Source organism: Mchenga conophoros, linkage group LG2, assembly GCF_057382185.1.
Source record: "Mchenga conophoros isolate Kocher_MC1m ecotype Shallow Benthic linkage group LG2, M_conophoros_male_GT1.1, whole genome shotgun sequence".
Taxonomy (NCBI): Eukaryota; Metazoa; Chordata; class Actinopteri; order Cichliformes; family Cichlidae; genus Mchenga; species Mchenga conophoros.
Genome location: NC_140527.1, coordinates 28542245 through 28570113, shown reverse-complemented (window position 1 = coordinate 28570113; position 27869 = coordinate 28542245). Strand labels below are relative to the sequence as shown.

Below are 27869 nucleotides of genomic sequence, written 5' to 3'. Positions count from 1 at the left end.
GACTTTCAGCCTCCATACTTGTTTCAGTTAATTATATTCTAAACAAGGAGCATTGCCACACTCAAAGGACTGCTACTGTTTAAGTTTAGGTGTAAGTTCAGATAATGAATTAAGTAATAATCAGACTGTTAACATAGCATGTTGTCTTTAGATGATACAATGGAAAATGTGTATTTCAGCTCATTTATGTGATTGTAACATGTGTTTACAAAAAGAGTGTGAGAAGATGGAAAAACAACCGACTGTTTTCTGTGTTCGAGGTCATGAGGCGCTTTCTGTGTCGTTGTTATCAAGCAGGCGCCTATGTGACAGTGAGAAGAAAACCCTCCACAGCTGATCACACAGTTTGTATCCACACAATGAGCATAAAGGAGCTGCTAATTTCCTTTTCTGCATCGATGCTAATGCAAAGACTGCCTGTACTGTATTGATCCCTCTGCAGAGTTTCTTTCAATAAATCTCAGAAAACCCAGTTTGGCTTCAACGCTCAGTTTATTTTTTTCATAAGAGTTTGTTCACTTTTCATGGAAGAAGACAGGGGCCACTGAAAAAATAAAAATGAAAAAAAGACAAAAAATTCTGACATTTTTCTGACAAAATTCAAACTTTGATTCCAGACTTCTGTTTTTAATTTTCAAATTTTACAATTCTAAAGTAAAGTCAGCTTTATTTTAATTCACCGATTAGAATAAAACAATAATAAATAATAAAAATAACAGCCTGTTACCAAAATCTGTCGCTACTCCCCGTATAAACAGTAAACGCTCAATAGTAGGCAACAAATAAAAATCTGATTTTGAATCATTGTGAAGTGTCTCCTGTACTCGGATACTAAATGAGTCACATATTCACAACGGACATTTTATCCTGTCATAGTAGGAAAAGTTTAGGTGTTACTAATAAGATAAAGATTTCTGACATGACAGCGTGACAGTGAGGCAGTTACACATGTACTTTTCTGACTGTGACCTCTCAGATTAGATGAGGAGTGGACACCAAACGATGTGAATGCTAAAACCTGGATTTTAAAGATGCCTGTCCTCGTTTTAAAGTGTTGAGTTTGCATATTTGCAGGACCTCTGTGTGTGTGCGTTAGAGGTTTTAACAGTATAGATATGCGCAGAGAACACCTGGGCCTGCACGCTGCCTCCTGGCTGTGCTGTAAAATGGCAGCATAATTACGTCCTTGCAGATGGTGCTGTTTACCTTGACTTGGACATCACTTGAGCATAGAGAGAGACACAAAGTACAGCTGCCTCACCTCTCTCTCTCTCAGTGCAGCCTGAGAACCAAATCTGCAACACAGAGTACTGCAAGGGAACAGTTTTGTAACAGACGAAGTGCTGGCTGAGTCATGCTGTGCAGGTGCTGTGCAGTAAAATAAGCAGGACAACCATGTTATTTTTATGCAAAAAAACCCTCAAAAGCCTAAAAAAAATAACGAGGTTATCTTTGAAAATCTGACAAATATGTTTCTGCATCTTGTATATTAGCATTCAGTCACTAGGGCTGTGTAAGGAGAGAAAATCCTGATTGACTTTTCTCCAATCCGCACCCAGAAAAAAGCTGCAGCTAGTCGGAGCATCCCATGCTTGAGCACTGGTCTCCAGAGCGACCTTCAATCTCCTTGTCACAAGCACTTCTCAGAAACTCCATTAACATCACACAGACAGCCCAGTAAGCATCAGTGAGGGAGACATCTTGTGGAGAGCACCAACATTTAAAAGAAAAGGCACGACAGCACCGAATACATAAACACAAAGAGCATACAAACGAGGCTCGGCTAACTTTAAAAAAAAATCAAGGCTGGGTGCACAGTGACAGTGTCTCGCTGCAGATATGTTTCTGGGCTAACAAACCCCCATTAAGAACCTGACAGAGTGACAAGGAGTACATTTGTGTTTCCCTGAGAAATCTGACAGACTATGGTTGTTACAAGTCCTCCATTACAACTACATCAGCTGTCACAAGCGACATAAGAGGGGGGCTGCACATAGATGGGCTTAACACAATATACTGCTGGGTTTGTAAATTTAGATTTGAAGGAAAAGTTGACTTTAAGCATTCACTTTTCATAAACATATAAACTGCTTCCTCTGTTCTGTCTGTGCAAAGCAGTCACATTAGGTTTAGGAAGGGGTAAGGGTGATGGTATGTGCCTGAAACTTGTTTTTGTCTTTTCAGATTGAACTCATTTTTAGGTGACATTATTTTCCAAGTCTCCTTTTTCCCAGAGAATGGTTTGGTTTATTGAAATTGCTAATCAACAGTAAAGGATGATATTTATCATACATTTATTTAGGTAAAGGTGAAATTCCCTTGATAATCTTAAAAAAATAAAAATAAAAAATACTTTTGCACTGACTACCCTGCTACCTTGATTATAGTGAAAATTCACTAGATTTTATATAATACATATAACATAATAAACATAAGGAGTAAGAAACTGTAACTTTACTTAAGAAAATTGTAAAAACAAAACAAATTTAAAAAACGATAAGGCACCGTGAACGCTGCTCAGTAATACAAATAAAATACAGCTGTTTACTGTGATTGGGTGTGCTTGTGTTACCACGGTGATTTGCTGCAGTGTAGACTTAGTAGGAAACTAACGCTAAAATACGAGAAACCCCGTTGCCAGTATTTACTCTTAATCAACGGGATAATTTTTTACAGTGTGTGAAAAGACACGTCCACAGACAGTCACTTTCATGTTCTTTATTAATTTCTAATTAATAATTTATTAAGTCGCTGTCCTGCACTAATTCCCACCGTAAAACATAATTAAATGTGATGGATATAATTTGTACTTGTTGTTAATAATGCTTTCTATACAGCACTCCCTTTTTTTGTCAAACATTTTCTGCGACAGACCAGTCAGCCTCTCTGTGGTTTATACCCACACAATGATAAATACATTACAATATTTATGAAAAAAACATTTTTACTTGTTCGTTGTCTTCATTAAAAGACTAGTTTTTATTATTAATAATACTAATAATAATAATAATTTTTGCTAAAGATATTTTCACTGTGGTGAAATATACACATTAAATAAAAAATAATACTAAAAAAAAAAACTGATCCATGGATGTTTGGCTTGTGCACCTTTCCCTCGTCTCTCTGCAGCTTTGCAGCAGTAGACAGAAGTCCACCATATTGCTAATGCTCTCCTGTGCTTGGTCCTGCTGTCAGGCGCTCCAGCAAAAGCAGGAAGAATCTGCTAATAACAAAATCTACTGTGTGTGAGGAGACAACTGGACATTTGGGGAATAACGAGCTTGTCTGCAGACGTCTCAGCATTTACAAGCGGAGGCACATACCCAGAACAACTGGTCAAGCTGAGCGTATTCATTTGTCGTTCTCTATCTGTGTTTCTGGTTAAGTACAGTCTTCAAATTAAATATTAGGGGTCAAGGGGGCTGTAAGTGCATTCTGAATGAGTTGCCAGCCATGCACATCCTGAGGGAAGTGACAACATGGCCTTTATGACTCTCTTTCCAGTTGGTCATTTTTCAGCTACTTAGTTTCAGTGGAGAAAGTGCCTGACAGAATCATTAACAGAGTCATCAAAACACATTAAAGGCTTTTAATGGAGCTGGATAACTTACATCCCACTTTAGGAAGCTTAGATTTTTTTCCCTTTGCACTGGCCACAATGAAATTAGATTAAAACCAATTTAAAGTTTGTGCAACGTTATGCTGCGGGACTCTACAAGGGTAAGTTAATAATAAGAACATTCAGTACATTAGCAAAGCAGCGATTTCCTGTTATTATATAAGTCCCGTTGGAAAAAATCGTGGAATAATGTTTGCATTTCCATTTAAGTCACTAACTTCCTAGTGTTCAAAATATGCATACTTTTCCATATTTAACAATGTATGTTTTGCCAGATTTTACCTTTAGGTGTAGCATAAAGCTCGTGTGCCTCTTTACAGTACCTTAGGTTTAACAGTTTAAGTGACCATGGACTAAACATTAAGGCAGAAGAGCCGGCATGCATGTAAGAAAGCTGCAGGATTAAGTGTTGTTCTTGCGCTGTTGTAATTATACTGCTTACCATATTAATCTGTTACTGTGTGCGTCCACTCAGCATTACTAATGACAGTGTTCTGGATAACCTGGATTCTTCTCTTAAGCTTTTTTGGAAAGCTCAGCAGAGCAAAGGCAGAAAGAAGAATTGAAGCAGCAACACATGAAAAAAAGTCTTTCTTGTATTTAAATGGTAGAAAGGTGTGAATATATCTGAATGAAAATGTACAAATTTAGGTAACTAGGTGGTTTTTTAAAAGCCATTCATCACGCAGAAGCTCGATCAGTTTTTAATCAGCTTAGATGATAAGCAGGGAGGGTTGTGGGTTCGAAGCTTCTGGTGATCTGGAGGTTTGGACCAGGCATGCTCTCCCTAGGTTAAGTGCTTGATCCTAAACTGACTCCAGGTGTGATGTGAACACCTGTCTGAGTCTCTGTGTTGATGGGATGGTGTTCAGAGTGTCCAGAGGCTTTGAACCAGCCACAACCAGGACTCCAGGTGTATAAGAAGTTAAGAAAATGGATGGAGAGAAATAGAAATTAAAAACAAAATGCTAAAACAAAGTCAAAACAACCTTCACCTGGAATATAAGTGATAGAAAAATCTCAAAAAAGTCTCATCAACAAAAAAAGAGGCCTTTTCCCCCTTGACTTCATTGGATCCACCATATAAAAAAAGAAGAAGAAAAAGAGGAAAAAGAAATGGCTGGGTTGTCATAGCAACACTGAGTAAAAATAACACAAGCTTATTTTCCACAAGCTGAAAATAAAATGGAACAGGATCAGTTTGGACAAACAAGATCAAAATGGTTGCTAATTCACAGACACACAAGCGAAGCTGCATCACACGGACGTGCTGCACGGCCGTTCCTGTCCCTCTGGTCATCGGCCGCCGTTATCTGACGGCCAGATCCCGTTACTCACGTAAAGAAACACACCAGTCGGGATAAAGATCTTAATAAAAAGCTACACTCACGCCCCACTAATTCCTCCATCCCAGAAGCCACCACAGCTGGTTTGTTTAAATCTTTTAATTCACAGCCAGCTAATTAACATTCAGAGAACAGTATTATAGTACAGGCAGTGCCTCTTAACAACCACAAACCTCAGGTATTTTACATGTAATTAACAACCGGGAAGGAAAAGAGGGGAAAAAAGAGGAGTGAAAATACTCATTTAACTTCCTCCCCATTCCTGCCTTGCATTGCACAGCTATGCTCAACATATGGATTGCATACTGAAGGCATTATTATGCAGCGCTGATGCATTGCTGAGACAACAGACTCGACTTGTATTTAATCAGCTGCACCGGCTGTGTGCAGAACACTTTTTAATGCACCGTAACCAGGGTTTGGGTTCCTGGATCTGTGGTTTCAGCGAAAAAACAAACAGCATTATGCAAATCAAACTTCAGCTGCTAAGTGAGGGAGATGAGTGATGGAGAGGACAGACAGACAGACATTGATAAACCGTGGAGTAGGGTTGGGGTTGGGGGTCTCGGCCATGATATCATATCTGTGCCATATTTTGCACTAACCCCAGTGAGTCAGCACAGCCCACCCAGCAAAGATGTGTGGTCACACCTCGGACTCGGAGGACACTTTCCTCTCAAAATAGCACATTTGTAATGTCATGCAGGCGAGGCTGCTACCACAGCGCTGACTGACCTGCACATTTTTATGGCCCCACAACATGGCTGACCTTTGAGCCTGAGCAGGCCAGTGCTGCAGACCGCACAAGAATGTGCAAATATATATATATATATATACATACATGTATACTACTTCACAGCTGTGGCACAAACACATGTGAACAGGCACTGAAACAGCAAGAGGAGCAGCAAAACTACAATTCCCACAACCGCCATGGCTTTCATGTCAGAGCAAAAAATAAATAAATAAAATAAAACAAAAATGCCACAATGTCTTCAATCAGCCACCCCCCGTTCAAAATGCAGAGTTCATTCTCCACCAGAGGCGTTTTTAGCGTTAATTAGAGGAGCGAGCAGCTGTCTGCAACCCAGTGCTGCACACCACCATGAAAGCGGGCCTGCACACAAACAGCTGATTTCAAGATCACTTCGTACAGCCAGGGGTGCCACTGGGGGTGGGGGCATTGGCCACCCCGCAAAATTTGCTGCCCTCCCCTTCCTGTCCTATGTTGGTAATAATGTAATAAGGTTGCAGAAAAGCTGGTGCCAATCCCTGGAGAGGTAACAGTTCACACTCTTACACGATCTAATACTGAGAATTATTAAAGTGATGCCTGGGACTCCCAATCAGTCAATCAGTCAATCAATTAACACAGATTATTACCTTTTTTTGTATCTTTGTTGTCATATTTTTCAGGTAACCTATACTTGACAACAGCATAATAAAACTGGAAATTATGTTTTTGGTGTGCCACCCCAAATACTTTCAGTGGCCCCCATATGGCCACCCTTATGAAAACATCCTGGAGATGGCCCTGCATACAGCTGATTCCTCCATTTTCCTTCCCCTCCACAAACTGCATTCATTTGGAAACAGACATGACTTGGATGAAGTTGGATTTATCCCTAGAAAAGCTTCTTCAGAAATCATTCCCATCTGAATATATCTTTAGACTTTCAGTTTTGCTTTCAGAAAGTTAGCCTTTGCTCTGAGGGTAGCCTGCAGAACATTTTTTGATCTTGAAGATGGTGAAGGTGGACAGCACCTTCAAAATCAGCTTAACTATTACAAGTTTAACATCTCTGCATTCTTCATTTTAATTTTGATCACTTGCACAAATTACAAAAAATCAATTTTCTTCTAACTGCCAGCTTGGCATTACAGGCAGAAGAAAAAAAACAGGCATCAAACAATGTCATGGACATTGTTTGATGCCTGTTTTTCCAGTGGCTATCTCTGATGACACTGTTTAGACAAGACTGCATGATGCACATTTGCAGTCATCTAATTTGCTCTGTTTTTAACCCCCTACCCTGCACCAAAGTCATAACAAACTTGTGGTTTTTAGCCAAACCTTGGACTACAAAGGTCCCATAGATTACTTTAAAATACAGCAGACCTCCAAAAGAGTGTGGGGAATTATGCACAAGCATGCAGAAAATTTCCATTTCATTAGGTGACTCTGCCACAAAAATCTTGGGTTTTGATACAAGTTTTAAGGTTGTATAATTTCAGTGGGGAAGCTGAAAATAACTGACAAGGAATACACACGTGTGCTAATACTAGATGTCAAAATGGAAAAAAGCGCCAGTGCGTTTAGGAAGGACACTCCTGATCTTCTGTGCTGGCACAAAGGTCTGCAGCAACTTTAGTTCAGCTCACACCATGTGTGCAGATATCATTAGAGGAGATACCGAAACTGATCACAGTAACCCTCACATCCCTCCCACCCCGCTCCTCGCCGCCTTCATCACCAGTTTCATCCTCGCTTCTCTCTCTCCTTGTTGTTTTCCCTCTCAGCACTTTAATCTTAAAAGCAAGCTGCCCCTGATGAGGAAGATCAAAGCAGCCCTGCACCAAGCACAGGTCACCAACTCCATCCTCGTGATCATGGCGCACGGTGATATTATTGATTTCTCCGAGATCAATCTTGTCAACTGCTGTTATCCTCTACTGCACCAAAGAGAAGCCGGACGTGAAGATAGAAGGAGGAGGAGGAGGAAATTCCAGCGTGTTATGTAAGTTGCAAGGAGGATTTTTCACAACGTAGCACAAGTCCACAAGAACTTAGACTTTTTTTTCCCTTTCTTTTTGTCTAAATTTGTCTGTCGTGTCAGAGGGACGCTTGTGCCGATTTGGCAGGGAGAGCTTTTCTGAGAAATGAGAGAGATGAATGCTCTCTCATAGCCACGGGGAGTTGCATGACGTCAGTCGCCATTCACTGTTTGCGCTCATTTTTGTGTTTTGTCACAGACACACACACACACACATGAATGTATGAAGCAGTGTTTTTTTCCAGATGAATGCCTGCATAGATGCCTAGTTCTTAAGTAAGATAACCCTTTGGAGCAAGGCAGAGGTAGATTACATGGCTGCTGAGTCCAGAGTCACATCCAGGGATCCAGTCAATGTGGTGGGAGGGAAGGATGGAGAAGGGAAAGAGGAAGGGAGTGAGAGGGAGGGAGAGAGACAAGGAGAGGCGGAAGCTGGTGAGGGGTTTCTATTTCAAATCTCCCCGGACCCCCAAGGCACTTCCGTTCTGGCAGCATCCTCCACCAAAATGAATCATTTCCATCAAAGGAGAAGCTCTGACCATTGAGTGCTTTTCCCCACCCAAAGCAAACTCACATCACTGTCGTATCTATCTGCTGAAAAAAAAGAAAGAAAGCCCACTCTGTCCGCTTTCAAACGACCGTCAGACACAGCGGCTTTAACGGGCTGCCAAATCAAAATCTGACAAGCAAAATGAACTAGACGTCAGCTCAGAAAAAAGGAAAAGAAAAAAGAAAAAGCTTCTGTTAATGATAGAAAACACACCTCCTTCCATTCCTGGTGGCAAACTTGTTTTTCACGCTCTTATATAACACATCTATTATGTTGCCCTGCAGAGAGGCTGCTTTAGAAATCATCTTTTCTCACACTCGGATTTCTTCAATATGGCCTTAATATTTTCATTACCCCCCACCCCCTCCTCCCATGAGCAAAACCACTAATTTTACAATGGAGGCAGACAGTATTTGATGCCCTACAGCTGCAGTGAAGTAGCTTAAACTGCTTGGCAGTGTCATGTGTGCTGCAGTGGTCCGTCTGTCTGTCAGTCACACGGATCAATAGGTGGTGCTCTTGCATGGGCTGCTTAAATCCCCCCCCCACCCACCCATCTGCTCTATCTCCAAGTCGCAGAAGTTCTACATCTTTGTGCACCCCCGAACTAAAACACACACACACCCTCCTTCTTTTGTGTGTGTGTGATGGTGGTGGTGGTGGGGGGGGGGGGGGGGGGGGGGGGGGGTTCTTTTCCACCGTCGTGTGATTATACATTTATTAATAACAAATTGCTGACGTCATCTGACAAATAGAGGGGAGATCGCTTGTGTAGAGGTTGATGATGAGATTGGCCGTTGAATTAAAAAGAGCGAAATTATGCGCATTTAGAGGAAAGGTGGTGTTCTAGGTCTCCTTCTTTTTTGCGTGTTTTGTGCGTGTGTGTGAGAGAGAGGCAACAAAATTACAGCACCGAGGCTTGACAACGTGAAGCAGTGACACGCACACAAACACACACACAGAAGCAGCTCTCTCCGTGCGCGCAGCCGGGGCTGTGCGTCCGAGTGCGCCAGTGAGTGTGTGTTTTGAATTCAAATGCAGCAACACACCAGAACTGCAAATGCGGAGACTGAGGAGAGGATGGCGATGATGTGTTTGGGGTAGTAGGAGGGGGGACGGAAGCCTTCACATTTTTTTTTTATATCCCCCCCACCTCTAAATGTAATTAACGACCTGGCTCCATCACGTATACTGCCCCCATGATAAGTATAGCTCACTTCAGAGGATATAGCGGCCGTGCCAGGTACATTTGGCAACATGAAGCGGGCGGTAATGATAATAAAGATTCACCTACCATGTTGACTTCTGAGACCATGTCTATGCTGGCTATGTCTATATTCATCCCCACAGCAACCGGGGCACCTGTGAAGGAAGGAAGGGGGTGGTGAAAAAGGAGGCATTAACACGGGACATGAATTATTCTCACCATCATTTAAATTTTAACAAATTCGTGACGCCAGTGCAGGTTCCTCTCCGAACCCCGCACCTACAGAAGGCTTGTGCATCATCAGCCCGATCAAGAAAAAAAACCCCTACACGCTTGATACACAGATGAGCTTAAATGGTGTTAATTTCATTTATTTAGCGGCGTAATCAAACATTGATGAGCGGTATCGATCACGTTAAAAGCCCCCCATCATCATATGAAATATATGCACATCATCTCTCTTGGGCTAATCGGAAAGGCCTATTTGACTGTGAAGGGATAATTATGTAAATGAAAGCAGATTTTGCGATTCATTAAACATGTATCGCACGTCAGGAGGGCGTGAAAACATGACATTCCCGTTTTCAATTTGCTCGTTACCTCCGAAATCTGGCCTCAACCGAATGTCGTATCCTTTCATCAGCCTGTCCACTGTTTCTTTTACCAGAGGCATATTGCTCGGATCTTTGATATCCTTGATGCTGCGGAGAAAAGGGTGGTGTAATGCAAGAAAAGAACCACATATTAAAAAAATAGCGCATTAATGTCACGCGCCAGGCACGCGTTCACAGAGCTAAAATCGCATGCAAGACACACAGACGCAAAAAACGAGATTACCTTTGAGCCCACACAAAAGTCACTAGTAAAGAAAAAGTCAAAATCCCAAAGTGGTTTTTCCTGATCCTCCCCATCGCAACAGTTTTTGAGGCGCCTTCGGGATGCGAGTGAGGGGAGCGCACATCCAACTTACTCCAGACAGTGCAGAGGAGCCAATGAGGGGCGCATGCGTGCAGCCAGCCCAAGATCAAAGAGTGGAGACTGATGATGGTGGATGAGCAGTTTCCATTGCAGAGAAAAATATTAAAGGGACAAGTGAATGTGCGTAATGAAGAAACAAGCGTTTGTGGCAGGAGTGAAAACACCGACAACCGCGTTCGTTTAGGCTGCTTTTATTCTTCGTGCTGATTACACGGCAGATGAGTTTGTCTATTTCCTGACAAGGTCGAAGAATGGAAAAAACTGCAGGGTTTAAAATGGTCAGATTAAGTTAAGAACAACTTTATTCCCTCTGTTTTCATATTACCGGATATATTAAGTGGTGAAAAACAGAATCAATCCATCACATGTACACGAGCCTACCTTTACACAACTATCTTTTATGCATCGTACATACAAAAATAGGAAAAGAATACCACCATCACCCATGGGTATATATCGTACTCCTCCCTGCAGTGTTTCCAGAGGACCTGCTGTACTTCTGGAAATGCAAGGGGAGCACCAAAGCAGAAATGTGGGGTGGAAAACACAAGCCCACAAGTCTTCTTCTTCTTCTTCTTCTTCTTTTTCAGGTTTCAGTACATTTTTGAGCCTTCAAGGAGGGATGCAGCCTCCTCTAAATTGCCTTTGATGTTGTTGTAGTGGGAGCTGTGCTTCTGTAGAGGGCAGGCTTCTGAAAGTGTTGGTTCACTGTTGCATCACCACCAGTTAAAGCCATCATAGATTATATCATCCACATCTTTTTGATGTGTTTCTTGGTTTGTGCGTGTGTGTGGGCGTCATGCATACCGTGTGTGTGTGTGTGCGTGTGTGTGTGTCGTCAGCTTCGGTCCGGGGGTCTCAGAAGTTGTCATGTGTGCCTCGGTGGGGTTTTAAAGTGGCCGAGGCCCGTGAAAGGGCGGCTCTTCAGCTACTGATCAGAACACAAGTGGGCAGTGGTCATAGCCTGTGAAATGAATAGATGTGCAGCGGGAGAATAAATGAGTTTCTGATTCATTTCCTCTGTCAGATGAGAGCACAGTGAATGCTGAGAGCTTGTTCGCTGAGGCAGAGGAGGGTGAGGTGAAGCCGGCTGGATGCTGAAGGTCTCTCAGGCTGCACATGCCCTTTTCCAGGTCTTCTCAGTCTAGCTCCATAACCCTGCAACACCAGAATACAGCAGAGTGGAGGGGGGGGGGGGGGGGGGGGGGGTGAGCAGAGTGTACAGAAGCCTCTCTGTTTCCACATTCAGAGATGCTCTCTCTGCAGTATACTGCACAGCCAAAACTGTTACCATGCTCCCTGTCCTCTCCTTAAAAAAAAAGAAAAAGAAAAAAGTAGCAGACGAGAGACATGGCGAAAATATAAAGGGGGAGAGATGTGATGCAGCTGCTCTCATGCTCTCCATCTTGTCTCTCTCATTATTCTGCAGAACGTTATAAACAAAACAACCATAAAAATTCTCTGACAGGAACATGAGAAGCATGATGAGCAGATTTGCACTCCCCAGTGTTACATAACAGATCTCTCCCCCACCATCTCTCCTTCAGCCTCTCTCTGTCTTTTTGTACTGTACCTCTCTTTTTCCTTCTTGGACATGGAGCTTTGCGCTCTATAAGCGGCTCACTTATAGGTGGGAAAGTGAAGAAGAGAAGCTTGTTCGTGTGGTTGATGCACAAAGTAAACTTAGGTTTGTTGTCACTAACACAGCCACCCTCCCTCAGGTAAACCGTACTTAAAAGAAACCAGAGCGTGATGCTTACTTTCCTCTCAAGTTAGCTGAGAGTCCAGCCTGTTGTTGTATTGTAAATCTATGATGATGATGATAAAAGCCTCAGCGCTGGCATCAATGCAGCAGCAACGCCACCTAACATCATTCTCCTTTTCCTTTTTTTTTCTTTTCCTTTTTCGCCTACAGCTCCCGGGGCTGTTTCAGCATTAGAAATTATTGATGTCTTTACTGCCTAGATGAGTGTTTGACAAAAACTGTGGGTAGTTATGGTTCCACTGAAACTATTATATTAGCAAGACAGGATTGTGGCTTTTTGAGACACGGACTAAGTATGCGTGTACACGTTTTTTTGTTTTTTTTGTTTACCGTAAGATGTTTTTAACTTCATCTGCAGAATACTGGATACCCTCCAGCTCTATATCAGCCATTTTCACTGCTTTCAGCATGACTCAGAAGGTAGGATTTAACCATTTACATTGAGATGTAAACAAGGAGAAATACATTTGAAAGGTTGTGTCTTTTTCATAAGGTTATCTTGTCTGGATAATCTTTACGAATATATTCAAAACAGCAAACCCACAGTCTACTTGTGCAGCACTGCACCACTTTTATGTCCCCCGCTATGTTTAGATTGCTCCCCAGATCAGATGTCCTGTCCAAACCCTTTGGCATGTGTGAGTCTGTTAAGGTGCACTGTTGAAGTAAAATTTCATTTTGGGGTAGAGTGAGTGCAGATTGTGTCTTGTGGCTAAAACCCCTGCATTTTGAATCCTCTGTTAGCACAACGGCGCATGTTCTCCCTCAGACCTCTCAGGACATTGTGATCCAACCCTGTGAAAGCCCTGGCTGCGCTCTGTGGAGTCATCTGCTTAAAAACTCCTGTCGCTTGTAATTATCCACAAAATGAAGGTTAGAACTTGAATATTGAGCTCCATAAATAGCAGGAACACTAGGAACGATGCAGGGCTGCTCAAGGAGACCATCTTGAAGGGGACTGTGGTCTAATTTAAATCAATGTCTTTTATTTATACCTGTTATTTTAAGCAGCGTGAAAAGGAAAGAAGAGAAACTCTTTGTTGAACTGGAAAATGTATTTATCATGTTAGGGCAAAAGCCAGTGGTGCCCATTTCCTCTCTGATGTACTGAAATAAAAGTGCAGCCTTTAGCAGATGTACTCAGATGTGTCTTAGTTTTGTGCTTAGTGGTGTCTGGACCAAAATGGAGCTCTCTAGCACAGATGAATAAGCTCATGCTTGGCATCACGCATTTCGTTTCCACCTTGTTTTTTTCCACGAATTATTGATGATTACTTACCTTTTAAATGTCTGGACTTCTATACACTTTGCCTTTGCCCTATTAGACATAACAAATAGACAAAAATAGATGTACCAGTGTAATTAAGAACAGGATGTTTACCTGGGCTTCTCCATTGTGTCCTTGACCAGATAGATATACCAGTAAATTAAGTTGAAGAGAGCAAAGGAAAGGGGGAAGAGGATGCGGGCATACGCATCAATAGGGCTGGTGCCGGCCAGCTGTGGGATTTGGGGAATGGCTGAGCCCTGCTGGAGAAAAATGGGCAGATGGGGAATATCTCCTGGCTCACTGCGGCTCACTGAGTGGTTTCTCCTCTTCAGGCCTTCCCGGGGGCTGCTGTCCGACTGATGGGGGGAGTAGCAGGAATGATTTTGTGGAAAAGCGAAAAGAGGTAAAATGAGGTAAGTGTTGGTTTTGTGGTAATCACTGAAAGGGAGGGGGTGGATGTAAAAAAAAAAAAGAAAAAAAGAGAGATGGGGCAGATTTTTAACCTCCAAATTTATAAATGGGAACACATGCTAACATGTTAGTGTCGTGTATGCAAGGCTGCAAGCCGGGTTTGTTTCCACAGGAGCGTTCTCACCATGGCATGCATCTCTACATTTCTATAGGAAGCAGCAGGAAGTTTTGAGGATGCATATATGATGGCTGTGAGATCACACGGGGAGGAGTGCTGGAGCTGCTCTCTGTTCTCACACTGAAGCTATTTTTAAAGCGAGCATCTAACCATGAGATCTACACGTGAGGCAGGTCCCAGGAGGACACCGGGGTGGCTTACTGTATTAGCATAAAGCAGACAGTATATAGCTAGCCCAGAGATGAGAGTACACAACAGCCCATATTACTTTTTAATGCATGGTGTGCCCTAAGTGAGAAGAGCGAAAGAGGCAGGGGGACTACTTGGAAATGCATAGAAAAAGAGCCGTGTGTGTGACATGGTTTCTTTTTTCTGCTTCTGCAGCTGCTGACTGTCTCCTCGTCACTAACATCACTGCATCAACTAGAGACTCAGAGGCTCTGTACCTAAAGATTCGCCATTATTAGCGCTGTAAATACACTGCGGAAAAGATGATGTAACTGAGCATTGTGTTCCTATAAAAAAAAATTTTTAAGACAACACTTATCCAGTCAACTCATGAAACTGGCTATAAAGATGTAGCCTATAGGGTATACAAGTCTCCATGTTCATAACTGGAAACTCACTGCATCTTGGCAACATATCCCTCCTTAGTAACAAAATGACTAAGTGCATTCCCAGATATAGCCTTTAAAACATACAGTATACAGTTTTGCTTTATTGCTTTGCTGAAAAAATGGATTATCTCTTAAAAGATCAGGTTAATCTAAACTACATATTTAGAATTGCTCCATTACACCACTGTGAGACTTACACTACCTCTCAGCATTACGGTTACTCCGTAATGTCCATGGTTTTGAAAGAAAAGCAAATTGTTCTAATATAACAATTAATAACTGATGGAATTAGAACTATAAATCCTTGATTTAATGATTTTATTGGAATATCTATAAAAGCCTGTTTGTTCTGTTGACATTTTATGTTACCTGTTTTATGTTTATCCAATGTAAAGGTTGATTTATCACTAAAAAGAATTTTTCTCATTTACGATAACTCCACTGAGGACTGTCTGGACCTTGAGCCCCTGTGGAGTTGATTAGAGTCTCACAATCAAACTGAAAAAATAAATTTGGTCTTTTTCCAAGTGAATGAAGATTATACCACACAAGAAATTGTGCCCAAAAGAAAATTCACACAAAGGAGTGTACTACTCTCTTTCCAACCACTACAATCTGGCACTTTAATGAAGCTGCCAGTTGAGGACCTGTGAGGTGTTCGTTTCTCAGACTAAAGACTCGGCTGCTCAGATCTCCACTTCTCTTTTTTTTCAGGTTAGAAACCGCGATCCTGTTCTGTGTAGGAAGTAGTACACACCAGAGGTTTTATGTCAGGGTCCCACATGAATAGCCTTCATTTCTCACATCAAGAATAATGACTGTTCTACAAAAATGTGGGGTTTTTAAAACTACAGTGTAAGCACAGGGGCTGAATTCTCACACACTCACTCACTAAATGTGTCGTCGCTTGTATTAGTGTGAGTGTAATGTTTTCAGCATTATAAACTTGCATTAGATGATGAAAGTGCCATTAGTGTCGCGATTGCTGGATATGCCACCCACATATGCATTAAAAATCATGATTAATAATTCCATTTATCAGTTTTTGTTATTTCTGATCGATTTAATGTAAAAAGTAGTTTTCTTTTAAAAGCAAGACATTTCTAATTGACCCCAAACATTTAAGCATTAGTGCTTGACAGTGACTTTTAAAACGCATCGAAATAGGTGGTTCAGATTCAGAAATGGCTTCTTTACATTCATCTTTCTTAACACTATCTGGTGACTGCATTACCCACAGTAAACCCCAGCCACACTGGCTCTTAACAGTAAATGTCGCTTGTAACCATTATCCCACAGAGCTGAGGAGCTGGCTAAAGAGGATTCATTCTGTTCTCACCCCAATGAAATTTGCTCATTTTTGAGTCATTTATCAGGCCCTCTGGTGGAAAGATCAGTAGGGTTCCCCTTTAAAGAAGTTATATACAGCTTTTCTACATTTTAATATGAAAACTGCTTACCGAAACTGTGTCATCATCATCGCTGCCGGTGGCCAGGACCTCAAGCTTCTCCTGTCTGGCTGCCTTCTTCTTCAGACGGTGGGCCTGCAAGGTGGCGAAGTAGTTCACTGCCGCAAATTCGACGAGAGCTGATGCCACAAAGGCAAAACACACAGCAATGAACCAATCCATTGCCGTGGCATAGGCTACTTTAGGTAGAGACTGGCGGGCACTGATGCTTAAGGTGGTCATGGTCAGCACTGTGGTGATGCCTGAAGGGCAGCAGAGTATTCATGAATCACACATGCAGAGGGAGATTAGATCAAACTGGGCATGAGGGAAGAGGGGGCATACCAGCAACTGTGCGTGCAGGAACAGACTCTTTGTTGATCCAAAAAGAGACTTGTGACAGTACGACAACCATGATAAGAGGGATGTAGGTCTGTATGAGGTAGTAGCCCAGCTTCCTCTGGAGGTGAAAATAGACCACCTGCACAGAGTAGTGACCTGCAAGATAAACAGCACGTGAGAAGACAGCGAGTGTGAGGGACAGAGCGTGGTCGCACAGAACAGATGCCCTTGCTTGCCCTTCAAAAGGGAATAGCAGCTGAAAGAACCAGTTGTTGATGCTGCCAGGACAGGAACAGGTTGCTAAGTCTAAGGGAGCAAAAGAAAGAGGAGATAGGAAGAGAGGAGAGAAGACAGTGGGACAAAAAAAAGGAAGGAAGGAAAGAGGAAGAGGGGGAAGGAGCCAGTGAGGTGGGGGCTGGCGGAGAGCATGCAGTGCCACTATGTGTTTGCTGCCCTGCTCTGTCTGAACACATGCATGCAGACATTCACAGACCGAAAACGTGCTGCATCATGCACGCTCACACACACTTATTTAGACGTCCTCTGTCTCACTCTGTGTTTCTTAAATGTGTATCATCGCTACATTTTGGAGCCTGCCTCATCCTTTTCTGCTCCATTCGAGGAATGTGCTGGATTCACAGCAGGGAGGCTTTCTCCTGGTAAAAAGAGAAAATGCACACACATAAAACTCACCCCCCACCCCGCCTGAGCATCCACTGGGGTTCTACATGGTTTTTAAGCGGTTTACTATTTATATTTTATTCCGGCACAGTTGATGTGGAGCACCCAGAATTTTGTTGTACATGTACAATGACAATAAAGGCCTATTCTATTCTATTCTATTCTATTCTATTCTATTCTATTCTATTAAGGTGCACAGTACGCATTAGGGCCTAACCACTTAAGCATCTTAGATGGTGGCTCAAGGAAGTCTTTGCTTTTATATATCGTCCTCCTGCGGGGAGTAATGGACACTAGTGCAGGGCTTGCAGACACTCATTTGACCCCTTTCTACTCAAACATTAATAAACACTTGTGGATCTTTTAATTATGCTTGTATATGTGGCTACGGCCATAATAGGCTGCTTATGAAAATAGATTTGTTTTTTTATTTTGCATTACCTGTGTTTGATTTGAATATCTCCCTGGACAAAGTCTGTCCGACAAGATCGTACTGCAGAAGACTCATTGACTCTTTGGGACAGTCGACGGAAGCTATTGGTCCCTTCCTCCAGGTAAATATAATTTCACTGCTGGTGTATGCATCTAAAACAGGAAGAAAATATCACATCAACATGCTCAAGGTTTGGTCATATTTATCAATCTGGATATTCCTGGATGCTAGCGTTGGTCTGAAATACTCACAGCTTCCAAACCGCAGAGGACAGGAGTGGCCGTCCATAGGGAAATCCATCAGGCTCATTGGACACTCTGCACTGATTGTGAGCCTGAAAGCAGGAGCTGGGATCAGTCTCTGATAAATGTTCTGATTTGGTCTTGTGTTTAGCAAAAATGATCTGCTCCAACAAACAAAAAAAAAACAAAGAACAAAACTACACGTTCACTGTGAAAAATCACCTCATGGTGTAAAGGACAGTCCCGTTCTGCATGATGCGGAAGAGCTTGTTGGGTGTGGTCATGTTATGAGAAATGGACTTCTTGGAGTTTCTGAAGAAAGTGTCTGGCGTCCAGATTTTGTCCACCATGAGGTTATTCAGCCGCAGGATTTCAATGGGGCCCTCGAATTTCAGCCTCTCATCAACCCACATCTGGCGGAAAAACATGTCCATGGTGTACTCCTGAGGCACAAACGTAATATTGTTTTGATACAAAAAAACCCCACAACTACAATCCCAGATTCAAGAATGAAATTTCTATCTTCGTCCATTCATCAGCACGCACAAGACCGAGGTGACATTTCAATACAGAGTGAAAGGTGAGGGGAGACGATGAGGCAGTGATGGATGCCACTCATCCCGGATAATCATTAATCAATCCACTCAGCGATCCTCGCTCTCTGACATGTTGTCATATTGATTTAGAGGCCATCAATAACGGAGTTATAGGGCTGGTCAAACAGATTAAAGCTCATTAGATGGTCTCATGGCAGAGTGCCCATAAGGCTGGTCACTGAAGCACTATTATCTCCCACAGTCAGCACATACACACTTCCTGACAGAAGTACTATCTTACCATTTCAACATCTGAAACAGGTCCAAAGCTGGTGACAAAGATGTCTGTCTTCACCTCGGTGACACCGCCTGCAACATTATTTAACAAAAGCAAAATGTACCTAAGAGCACAAAAAGTGCTGTTGCATAATGTCTTTATCTCGAAGGAGCAAGGTATTAGGACATAAAGTTTAAATTACCCCCAGAACCGGGTCGCAGTCTGTTGTCATAACCATCTAGAAGTCTGTCCAGAATGCGAGTGATGTTGTCTGAGTATATCTTTTCATTTCCCCATACATTACCTAGACTGCAGAGAGAAAATCAAACCTTAAACTCGCACGATCACTGCTTTCTGCTCCACGTTTAACTCCACAGACAGGACTTACCTCATCCAGCAGATAAAAGCAGCTAAAGTTAATGAAGGGACGGCCATCCTAGGTTTTGAATCAGGTTTCACAAGTTCATAAAATTAAAAAAAAGAAAAAGAAAAAAGAGCCACTTCAGAGCAGGATTTCTGCTTATGTGTCGCTAAAGTTACCAGTAGGTATGCATATGGACGCAGGAAACAACGAGGCAGGGAGTGTAATCTAATTAACAGATTAGAAAATCCACTCCATTTTTAGAAAAACTCCGGATTTAGTTGCTTTATTTAGTTAAAATAACTAACTAATAATAGTTAAAATAGGAGCATTAAAAACAGGAAATAAATACAACACGTGACATTTCAGTAACATTAAAAAGAAAGAAAAATCCTAGCTAAAGAGTCTATGGTGTGTCTCATAGGAGCAAGGTTTTCTAATTACTGGTTCATCCTATCAGGCAGTAGATGGCGCTGCAGCTTCCGTGATTTTCACAACCGGAAATGACACCGAGACTGAGAAGAAGAAGAAAGTTGGAGCTTGTGAGGGGAAAACACCACAGGGAGAGGTAAAATACACCAACTTAAAAACAGACCTTTAAAGTTAAAAACAAAACATATAGGCAACTGTAACAGTTAACCGCACAGCAAGCCTCCAGCGTATCTTCGACCTGCTCGGTTTCACGCTGGAAGCTGGTCAGCGGAGGTTAGCCGACCCGTGAGCCGGCGTGCAGCCGTAGCATGTCGGTACACTTCGAGGAGAGGAGCGGTGTCGTCCCCTGCAAGACGCCATGGGGCTCTTGGTACCAGACCATGGATGAGGTCTTCATTGAAGTCAACGTGCCTCACGGGACCACTGCTAAAGAGGTCAAGTGTCACCTGGGGTCCAGAGACATCGAGCTGTTGGTCAAGGGAAAGGAAATATTCAAGGTAGGGCACCAAAGTGACTCCCAGGTCCCGAGAATAACCTGCATGCTGTGATCTTTATTTGCAGAAAGTAAGATAATGCGATTCCTGGTTTATCCTCCAGCTCCACCCCACTCTCACCCTCTTTTACCCAGTGACTGAACTAACCAGTAAACCCAATCCAGCCTTGTAAGACCATTCATGTAGCCCCTTTCCGTCATACTTATCACAGTTGGACCTAAAAGTCCACGTCACAGTTAATCAGCAGTGTCGCCTATTTTGATACCGTACAATGAAATCAGTCGGGCTGTTGTGTGTACGTAAAGAGTATGTAACTTCACTGTATTGTGCTGTAACGCAGCTAGACCTGTTCTGGTCATGTGCAGGTCTTTTAACTCTTCCAAGAACAGGTCCAGGTGTGCTGATATGAATAAAACTGATATTATTCATTTTTTATTTTATTGTATTCTTTTGCCAGGGAAAGCTATTTGGAACAACTGTATCAGATGAGGCCACATGGACACTAGGTAAGTGACACACTCACAGAAATATTAAGGGAATTAATAACTATCCTTATAACTCTAACGATTGCTGTTGACTGGCTGTGTTGTGATATTCATCCATTCATGTCTTTATGTTACTTATGTTAAGTTACTGGGGGCTTTATGTTCACCCTTTGTATTATGTCATTGTTGAATTAGAAATGGTCAAATAGAAAGGAGACATTACTAAATTAGACTTTAATGAGAGCCAGCTTAATGCATTGTTTGCTTTGCTGATCATTTCCTCAGAGGATAAATGTCTTATCCGGATCATTCTGATGAAGACCAACAGAGAAGCAGGGAACTGCTGGTCCTCGCTGCTGGAGGGGGAGTATTGTGCGAATGCTTGGGTCCAAGACCAGATGCAGAGAAAACTCACTCTGGAGAGGTTTCAGCGAGAGGTGAGTTTGATTCGCTGACCTCTGTAGCACTGTTGACTCTACTGTACATCCTAATGACTGTTGTATATTGTACGCATGTAATCCTAATACATTTCTTCTACTGCACAGCTGCTACTTTTTCAGCCAGGTTAGGACCACCTTCTAAAAAGGAAACTTTTAAAGGCTTTACATACACTTACTGGTCACTTCATTAGGTACACATCTTACAACTGCCTGGGTTTGGAGCTCATTTTGCCTTCAGAGCTGCTTCAATTCTTAATGGCACAGATTCAACAAGGTGCTGGAAATATTCCTCTGAGATTTTGTTCTATGTTGACATAATAGCGTCACACAGTCGCTGCAGACTTGTCAGCATTCATGATGTGAATTTCCAATTCTGCCACATCCCAGAGGTACTCTAATGGATTGAGATCTGGTGACCGTGGAGGCCATTTGAGACCACTGTCATGTTCAAGACACCGCTTCGAGATTGATTGATTTGAGATTTGTGACATGGTGTGTTATCTTAATGGAAACAGCCATGAGAAGATGGGTACGCTGTGGTCATGACAGGATTGACATGGTCAGCAAAAATACTCAGGTTTTGGTCTGTGGGCTCATTAGTACAAGTTGAGCATAATTTAAACACCACAGCCTAGCTCCAGTATCATTAGACCATCACCACCACCAGCAGTCTGAACTTTTGATACAGGGCCACGTGGATCCATCCAAATGTTGCAGCAGAGATTGAGACTATTGTCCAATTTGAGCCCGCTTGAATTGTAGCATCAGTTTCCTGTTCTTAGCTGACAGGATGGGTCTTCTGCTGTTGTAGTTTATCTGCTTTGAGTTTCAGCATGTTGTGTTTCCAGAGAAACTCTTTTCTACATCTTGGTTGTAACAAGTAGTAACTGAGTTATTGAAGCTCCTGCTACCTGCAGCTTGAAGCAGTCAGGGCAGTCTCCTCTGACCTCCACTATCAACGATATATTTTTTCTTACAGAGCTGCCAATAACTGGATATTTTCTCTTTTTCAAACCATTCTCCATAAACCCCACAGGTGGGTCTGTGGGGAAATTGCTGTGAGATGAGCAGTTTCTGAAATATAAATATTCCAAAAAAGTTACTTAAATGACCTTTATTCTCCTCGGTCTGATGCTCAGTTTGAACTTCAGCACATCATCTTGACCATGTGTGTATGGCTAACTGTATTAAGTTGCTGCCATGTGATTGGCTGATTAGATATGCAGTTGGACAGGTGTAATGAGAGTATGTTTTGGATTGTTGAAATATAGACATCTGACTGTTTTCATTCCCAATCCATTAATAATAACTCAGTCCCCAGGTTGTGATAAATCGGTTTTTCTTATAAATGAAGCAAATCCATAAATAATGAAGGGAAATAATCAAGGGAACTCTGTGATGGTCATTTCTGGGTAGGCTAAAGAGAAAAAAAATAACCATGCCACCTTAATTCTCAGAAATGCAGCTGACATGCTCTTTGAGTTGTAGGATTATCAGTAACACTTCAGCTTGAAGGAAAGATTGGAAAATGTCTTCCTCATTACAATAGAGATTTCTGATGTAATGTGCGACATTACTAACTTGCAATTATGTGGCAGTGTGAGTCACTGACTTTTAACATATTACATATTTTGCGTAATGAAACCTGTAAGGGGTTCTGAAAGTCTGGCTGTCAGAGCTCATTCCTGAGAATGTTTTAAAGGTGATGATCTGTTAAGTTAATGAAGGCATTGCTTTCAACCTCAAAGCCCTTTATCAAGAAATCCATCCATCAGTTCATCTTCTTAACTATTTAAATTAAATTTTAATTTACAAATCAGGATGAGCTGAAGTCTCTCCGCTGATATTGTGTGAGAGGCTGACAGGTCACCAGTCTGTTGCAGGGCTAACAGTGAGACTACCAACCATTTGTGTGCACACCTGTGGCTAATTTACTATCACTAACCTAATAAGTGTCTTTAGACTTTATTAAACACTCATTGCAGTGTTACTGCTGTGATTCTGGAAATTGTTGAGATGAGCACTCAGTGATGAGTTTGTCTTCTTACATCTGTTTCTTAAACTCAGATACATCTATCCTCAGGAAATCTTAATTACAGATTAACAATCAGCAGTATGTCTTACTCTTTTTTTTCCTTTGTTAGAATCCTGGATTTGACTTCAGCGGTGCAGAGATCTCTGGGAATTTTGCCGGTGGCGGTCCAGACTTTTCCAGCTTACAGAAGTGACCCATACCATGATGCTAGTACATGCTTGAGGAGTTACCTCTGCCCATCATGCACAATGTGCAGAACAACAGTGGATGCATTCGGTCTACTGTGACAAGAATTTGCCTTGAGACGAACTAAAAAGCCTGGCTGTCACATCATTGGTCTCGTCCTCAAAGGACTGATTTTGTGCAAACCAGATGTGGGGAGTGGGAAGGCTCTACAAAGGAAGTTGATAACTCTCGTTATGAGAATTTTCTGACATGTTTTAATAAAAACAAAGTGCACTCAGCAATAGCTTTTCAATAAAGTTTTATTGAAAGGTACAAATACATAGGTTAATCAGATGGTGTATTCAGTCATTTTGAATTTGAGACCACATTTTGTTTTGTCACTAAAATCAAACTAAACAGGGAAACTGGCACAGAAAATGCGATATAAATTTCAACCTGAATTTCCACTGCAATGACCTTTTTTGGGGTTTTCTGAGTGCTCTCTAAAAAACTAACAACTTAACTCAGTATATTTGTGGCGCTTCACACGGTGTCCACAAATTAAGAGTTGGTGAAAACAACTCATCTGTAACCGTTGGTAACGTTTCATCTCAAACACTGATGAGCTGTAGATAACAGGATCATCACTAGCTTCATTTCCCTGGTACAAACCAGAGCTCCCTCACCTTAACAAAAAAAAAAAAAATCATCACCTTGGGTAGGAGTGTGCATTCAGGACAGCTTAGCAACCTAGGGTGGGAGTGAAGGACTTTGGGCCCGATCTTTTGGTTCCATTTTTTTGCTGTTCACAAAATCCCTCTCCCTCCTCTTCCACATGGTGGACTGAGGACCTAGGTGGTTCTATACTTATTAGCTTAAAACCAGCAACCCGTTCCAGGGAAACACCAAACACCGTGGTACGGATTTAAACAAGAACATACTAGACACCTGTGCAAACGGCTCAACCAAGAAAGTAAAACTTCAACCTTTCTGAGGAAGAATTACTCCTTGTCATAGGGAAAGAAAAATGTGTGTCTGATCAACATATGATTACAAACTTAATGGATAAAAAAAAAAAAAAAGAAAAAAAAAAAAAGGGAGGCATTTCCTTAAAGACATCCATCATCACAGATGAAGGTCTCTAAGGAAAATAAAGCTGGAGCTGTAAGTGGGTGACCATACTGCATGTTACATCCAGTCAGAGGACAAAGATGTAACAGTGGTAATGTTGTAATTTTTCTTTCCATGTCAAGTCACCCACTTGGACGCCCAGGTTTTAACAAGCTGACTCAGGTATGGTGGGAAGGTGAGTGATCTTGTAGTAGCTGTGCTTCAGCTGACGTGCAGTTCTTCCTGAAATAGTCCAGCGAAGTCTCTGGACGTTTGGCCTGCAGCACTTAGTGGTGGCGTACTCAGCCAAGCATTTTCCAACTAGCTCCCGCATGCAAACCAGATCCCCGTCTTTGATCTGCAGGAAAGAGGAGTCGCATCTTTCTCTGCTTAACACTTGGCAAGAAGCATTAAAATTCATTAAGCTACACTGCATGGATCACCACCTTATATTAACTGTGACAAAAACACTAATATGCAATAATGTTAAAAACGAGCCATTTTGGTTTGAGTTGAGCAAAGGCTCATTTTGATAGTTTTTCCTACTCTGACCTGTATGTTGATAAGATGGACCTATTCCTAATAAGGCACACGGGTGTAGCCATGAGCACACAAGTCCCACTGACCTGTTGTTTAAACCTTCTGCCTGCTAGGGGCAACCAATCAGAAGAACGTTGGCATAAAGGGCTTGTGTCTTCTGAGGCCCAGTTTAAAATAAGGATTAGTTTGAACTGCTCGTATATATTCTTTAAAGCAAAAGGCTCAGAGCTGGACTTACATTTAGCTGCTGCTGCAGATTGCTCAAGGCCTCAGATATTTTGTCAAGGTACTCTGGGTCATGTTCATCATGGGCCTCAAAACACAGGAGAGCCAGGGCAAGCAGAGATGGCTGCACAGAAACACAAACAAAGTCTCTTGTTAAAAAAAAGAAAAAGAAAAAAAAAGTAGAAACTATGATAACATTTAAAAACAAATCGACACAGATGACCTACATTATACCTGAGATACAACAACAAACGAGAAGTGTACAAGACAAAAGCAGTCTGATTTTTAATGAAAAGCGCAGAAAAGCATTGAAATAAGTCATTATTTTCAATGTGGAGAGAGTAGTTGTTTTGGCTTACCTTTATTTTGGAGAAGACAAATGAGCAGTGACAGGCTTTCAGCTGCGCCTCCAGTCTCTCAAGGCTCAGGATTTTCATGCTAAAGGGAAAAAATGCTTTTAGTGTCAAAGCAAACTGAATGTGAAGTACAGCTTACATAAATAGTGATAAAAAAGCCAACCAAAAGGATTTCTATTTTTTTTTTTTTTTTTTTTTTTAAAAAGGTAACATTTGAAAAGGGGGGGGGGACTTGCATATTTGTTTTCTAACACCCTGTCACATGTCTAAAAGTCTACACGATTTCAAAAAGGACTGTGCCTGTTGGCTAAAAAATATATATATATTTTTGGTTAGTGTTAGCTTTCAAACCAAATATGAGAAGACACATTTTAGTAGAGTAAATATAATCTCGTTGAGTCATAGCTCAGCCCTGCAGGTTGGTGTGACCGTCTGTCCTTACCTCTCAGCGTCGAGCTGCTCCAGGACGTGGCTGTGAAAGACGCGGAGAAAGCGCAGGGCCGTGGGGGCCTTCACCTTCCAGTAGAGCTTCTCCATGATGATCTTCTCCATCCTCATCATGTCAGACACTGTAAAGCGATTCTGACTGATGCGAATCAGGTCATTGGCCAGAGGCACGTTCTTCTCTTCTTCTGTGGACTTCACAGCGATGTAAAAGCAGCACAGACCGACACAAGGAAGGTGCTTTGGCTGAATCTGTAGGAGATGGGGAAATGGATATTGGAGAACGGAACAACTGCTACGATTTTAAGAAAGTAAGCAAAATGTACTGCATTTACAAACCTTCATGACAGACAGAAATCGGTCCAGCAAACTGACAGCCAGCGAGAAGCTCTCTGAACTGAAACCGAAGAACCTGGTCAGTGAAAGCAGGTCCTTCACCTCCAGCTCCCTGAGTCGGGAAGTCATCCTGAGGCCATTGTCCTGGGCGCTTTCAATGAACCTCAAGCCACTCAGCTTTGGTTGGTATCGGCCCTCCAGATCAATCAGGGCCTTCAGCTGGGCTGCAAAGGGCTGTGCCACAGGGCCTGTTACTGTGTCAATCATCTGCACAGACATGAAAATAAAACTTAGTGATACAGTAAAAAAACAAACAAACAAAAGATACACTGGAATTAACTGTGTGACCATAAACTGTGTATAAAGTATTAACATAACTCTGATAAACATCTTAGTCTCTTTAATAAGGCAAGGCTCTGTCTGCTACGTAATTGAAATATTAGACTGGTGTATTTAAAGGACATCTAGTCCGAAACAAAAATGGTTAAACAAATGCAGTGAGCGTAGTTTACTAACAAGATCCTGCAACAAGCCTTCCGCTAACACATGCCCGTCACTGAACTGGACTAAACTGGACTGGACTGGACAGGAGCAATGACTGTATATAAACAGGAGGCGAAATGAGACGAACACAGAACAGGGATATGCTTCAAAAAGTTTCTCCGTTTTTAGTTAAAGCGACATTTCTGCTACTAAAAGTGTGTAAAACACGAGTTCCACAGCTTTAGTGCTAGTTTGTGAGTCCACATGTAGCCGTATCACAGCAGCAGGCCTTGTGTATGTCAGGGCAAGGACCGGCGTCATGTCGAGACATGTCCCTGCCATACACACCAAAGGAGAGCTAACGCAAAGCATGGCACAGCAAACCAAAGTGACAGTACACAGTTTAAACAATAAAGATAAGAGTGAAACAACAACATAAGTCTGTAAGTACTATGTAAGTTAAACTTCATACTTTATTAGAGAAACCAGAAAATGACAAACTACTCTTTGTTGACGACGTAAACTGTTTAGCAATCAAAGCTAACGCTAGCTAAAAATCCATTTCTAAAACTAGTAGCATTTTTTTGGCTGATAGCAACACATCATTTACTGTTTAGAGCCACGAACACCACTAGATAAAAAAATATATATATATCATATAAGGAAAATGGGTTTACTTACCTTAAACAGTTACGTTGCTTTTTGTATTTAAAAAAAAAAAAGAGCAGGTGAAAAAAAAATCCACGCGCTTCAAATAAGCGGGTGAATGGAGAAATAAAACACACAAAAGTGTAAGTATGAACTTTCACTAAAGAAAGTTTTAAGCATAGGTTAGTTTCTGCCTATGCACACCCCCCTACCCTTGGCGTAAGGCGATGGGGAAAAGGACAGTTAAGGCGTTAAAACAGGCATAAAACCAAGCCCATGACCAACCATGCCGATTTTCTATTGGTCCTCAACAAGTGACGTTACCAGCTCTACATTTTAGTTGGATATTTAACTAGCTAGTCACATACAAGGTCCACCCCATTCATGCATTAGGGCCAATCGCACGTCAGAAGGTGGGATACGACCCAAAATAGCGTCGTAATAAAGTTGCCTCCTTTGGTATATAAATTATATTGGATTAATTTTTTAAAATTCATTAATAAATAAATACAGATATACAAATTATATCAACATTTACACAGTAATGTCTTTAGTGGGTAGTAAAATAGATTACATTTTTAAAAGGGTGTCGAAATCATAGAAAACTATTTAAAAAAAGAGACACACGCACACAACTGGAA

At 41.8% G+C, this 27869-nt stretch overlaps 4 protein-coding genes across 6 annotated transcripts in view; 1 reads left to right on the top strand and 3 right to left on the bottom strand.

The window, feature by feature from the left end:
- Positions 1-10537, bottom strand: part of gabrb2a (gamma-aminobutyric acid type A receptor subunit beta2a) — a 33251-nt gene extending 22714 nt beyond the window's left edge. For both annotated transcript variants that reach the window (XM_085292245.1, XM_085292253.1), the window contains exons 1-3: positions 10334-10537; positions 10097-10197; positions 9584-9651 (exon numbers count right to left, since the gene is read on the bottom strand). In XM_085292245.1, coding sequence (XP_085148371.1) covers positions 9584-9651; positions 10097-10197; positions 10334-10407 — 243 coding nt within the window. In that variant the 5' untranslated portion in view covers positions 10408-10537. The remainder of the gene's footprint in view (positions 1-9583; positions 9652-10096; positions 10198-10333) is intronic.
- Positions 10388-19535, bottom strand: gabra6a (gamma-aminobutyric acid type A receptor subunit alpha6a). Of its 2 annotated transcripts, XM_085292342.1 has the most exons (10): positions 19063-19535; positions 18877-18983; positions 18699-18766; positions 18084-18304; positions 17871-17953; positions 17628-17771; positions 16509-16661; positions 16176-16426; positions 13621-13865; positions 10388-11632 (listed from the first exon to the last, which is right to left on the bottom strand). In XM_085292342.1, exons 1-10 carry the CDS (start codon positions 19107-19109, stop codon positions 11614-11616), a joined length of 1338 nt encoding a protein of 445 aa, XP_085148468.1. In that variant the 5' UTR covers positions 19110-19535; the 3' UTR covers positions 10388-11613. The 2 variants fall into 2 exon arrangements, with proteins under 2 accessions (XP_085148468.1, XP_085148477.1); XM_085292351.1 differs by lacking the exon at positions 13621-13865.
- Positions 19536-19559: 24 nt separating this feature from the next.
- nudcd2 (NudC domain containing 2) lies at positions 19560-23425 on the top strand. Its single transcript, XM_085292378.1, has 4 exons — positions 19560-19964; positions 20419-20467; positions 20732-20883; positions 23031-23425. The coding sequence occupies exons 1-4, from the start codon at positions 19776-19778 to the stop codon at positions 23112-23114; spliced, it is 474 nt and encodes a 157-aa protein (XP_085148504.1). The 5' UTR covers positions 19560-19775; the 3' UTR covers positions 23115-23425.
- Positions 23389-27475, bottom strand: ccng1 (cyclin G1). Its single transcript, XM_085292364.1, has 6 exons — positions 27262-27475; positions 26101-26364; positions 25760-26013; positions 25321-25399; positions 24975-25085; positions 23389-24554 (listed from the first exon to the last, which is right to left on the bottom strand). Exons 2-6 carry the CDS (start codon positions 26362-26364, stop codon positions 24363-24365), a joined length of 900 nt encoding a protein of 299 aa, XP_085148490.1. The 5' UTR covers positions 27262-27475; the 3' UTR covers positions 23389-24362.
- Between the last annotated feature and the right edge of the window lie 394 nt (positions 27476-27869).

Coding starts and splice junctions, on each gene's coding strand:
- gabra6a (XM_085292342.1), bottom strand. CDS start 19,109: ATGGCCGTCCCTTCATTAACTTTAGCTGCTTTTATCTGCTGGATGAG. Junction 17,954..18,083: donor ACTGTCCTTTACACCATGAG/GTGATTTTTCAC, acceptor TCCTGCTTTCAG/GCTCACAATCAGTGCAGAGT. Junction 13,866..16,175: donor ATGATGATGACACAGTTTCG/GTAAGCAGTTTT, acceptor TCCCCCCATCAG/TCGGACAGCAGCCCCCGGGA.
- nudcd2 (XM_085292378.1), top strand. CDS start 19,776: ATGTCGGTACACTTCGAGGAGAGGAGCGGTGTCGTCCCCTGCAAGACG. Junction 19,965..20,418: donor AGGGAAAGGAAATATTCAAG/GTAGGGCACCAA, acceptor TTCTTTTGCCAG/GGAAAGCTATTTGGAACAAC. Junction 20,884..23,030: donor TGGAGAGGTTTCAGCGAGAG/GTGAGTTTGATT, acceptor TTCCTTTGTTAG/AATCCTGGATTTGACTTCAG.
- ccng1 (XM_085292364.1), bottom strand. CDS start 26,364: ATGATTGACACAGTAACAGGCCCTGTGGCACAGCCCTTTGCAGCCCAG. Junction 26,014..26,100: donor GATTTCTGTCTGTCATGAAG/GTTTGTAAATGC, acceptor CATCTCCTACAG/ATTCAGCCAAAGCACCTTCC. Junction 24,555..24,974: donor ATCTGCAGCAGCAGCTAAAT/GTAAGTCCAGCT, acceptor TCTTTCCTGCAG/ATCAAAGACGGGGATCTGGT.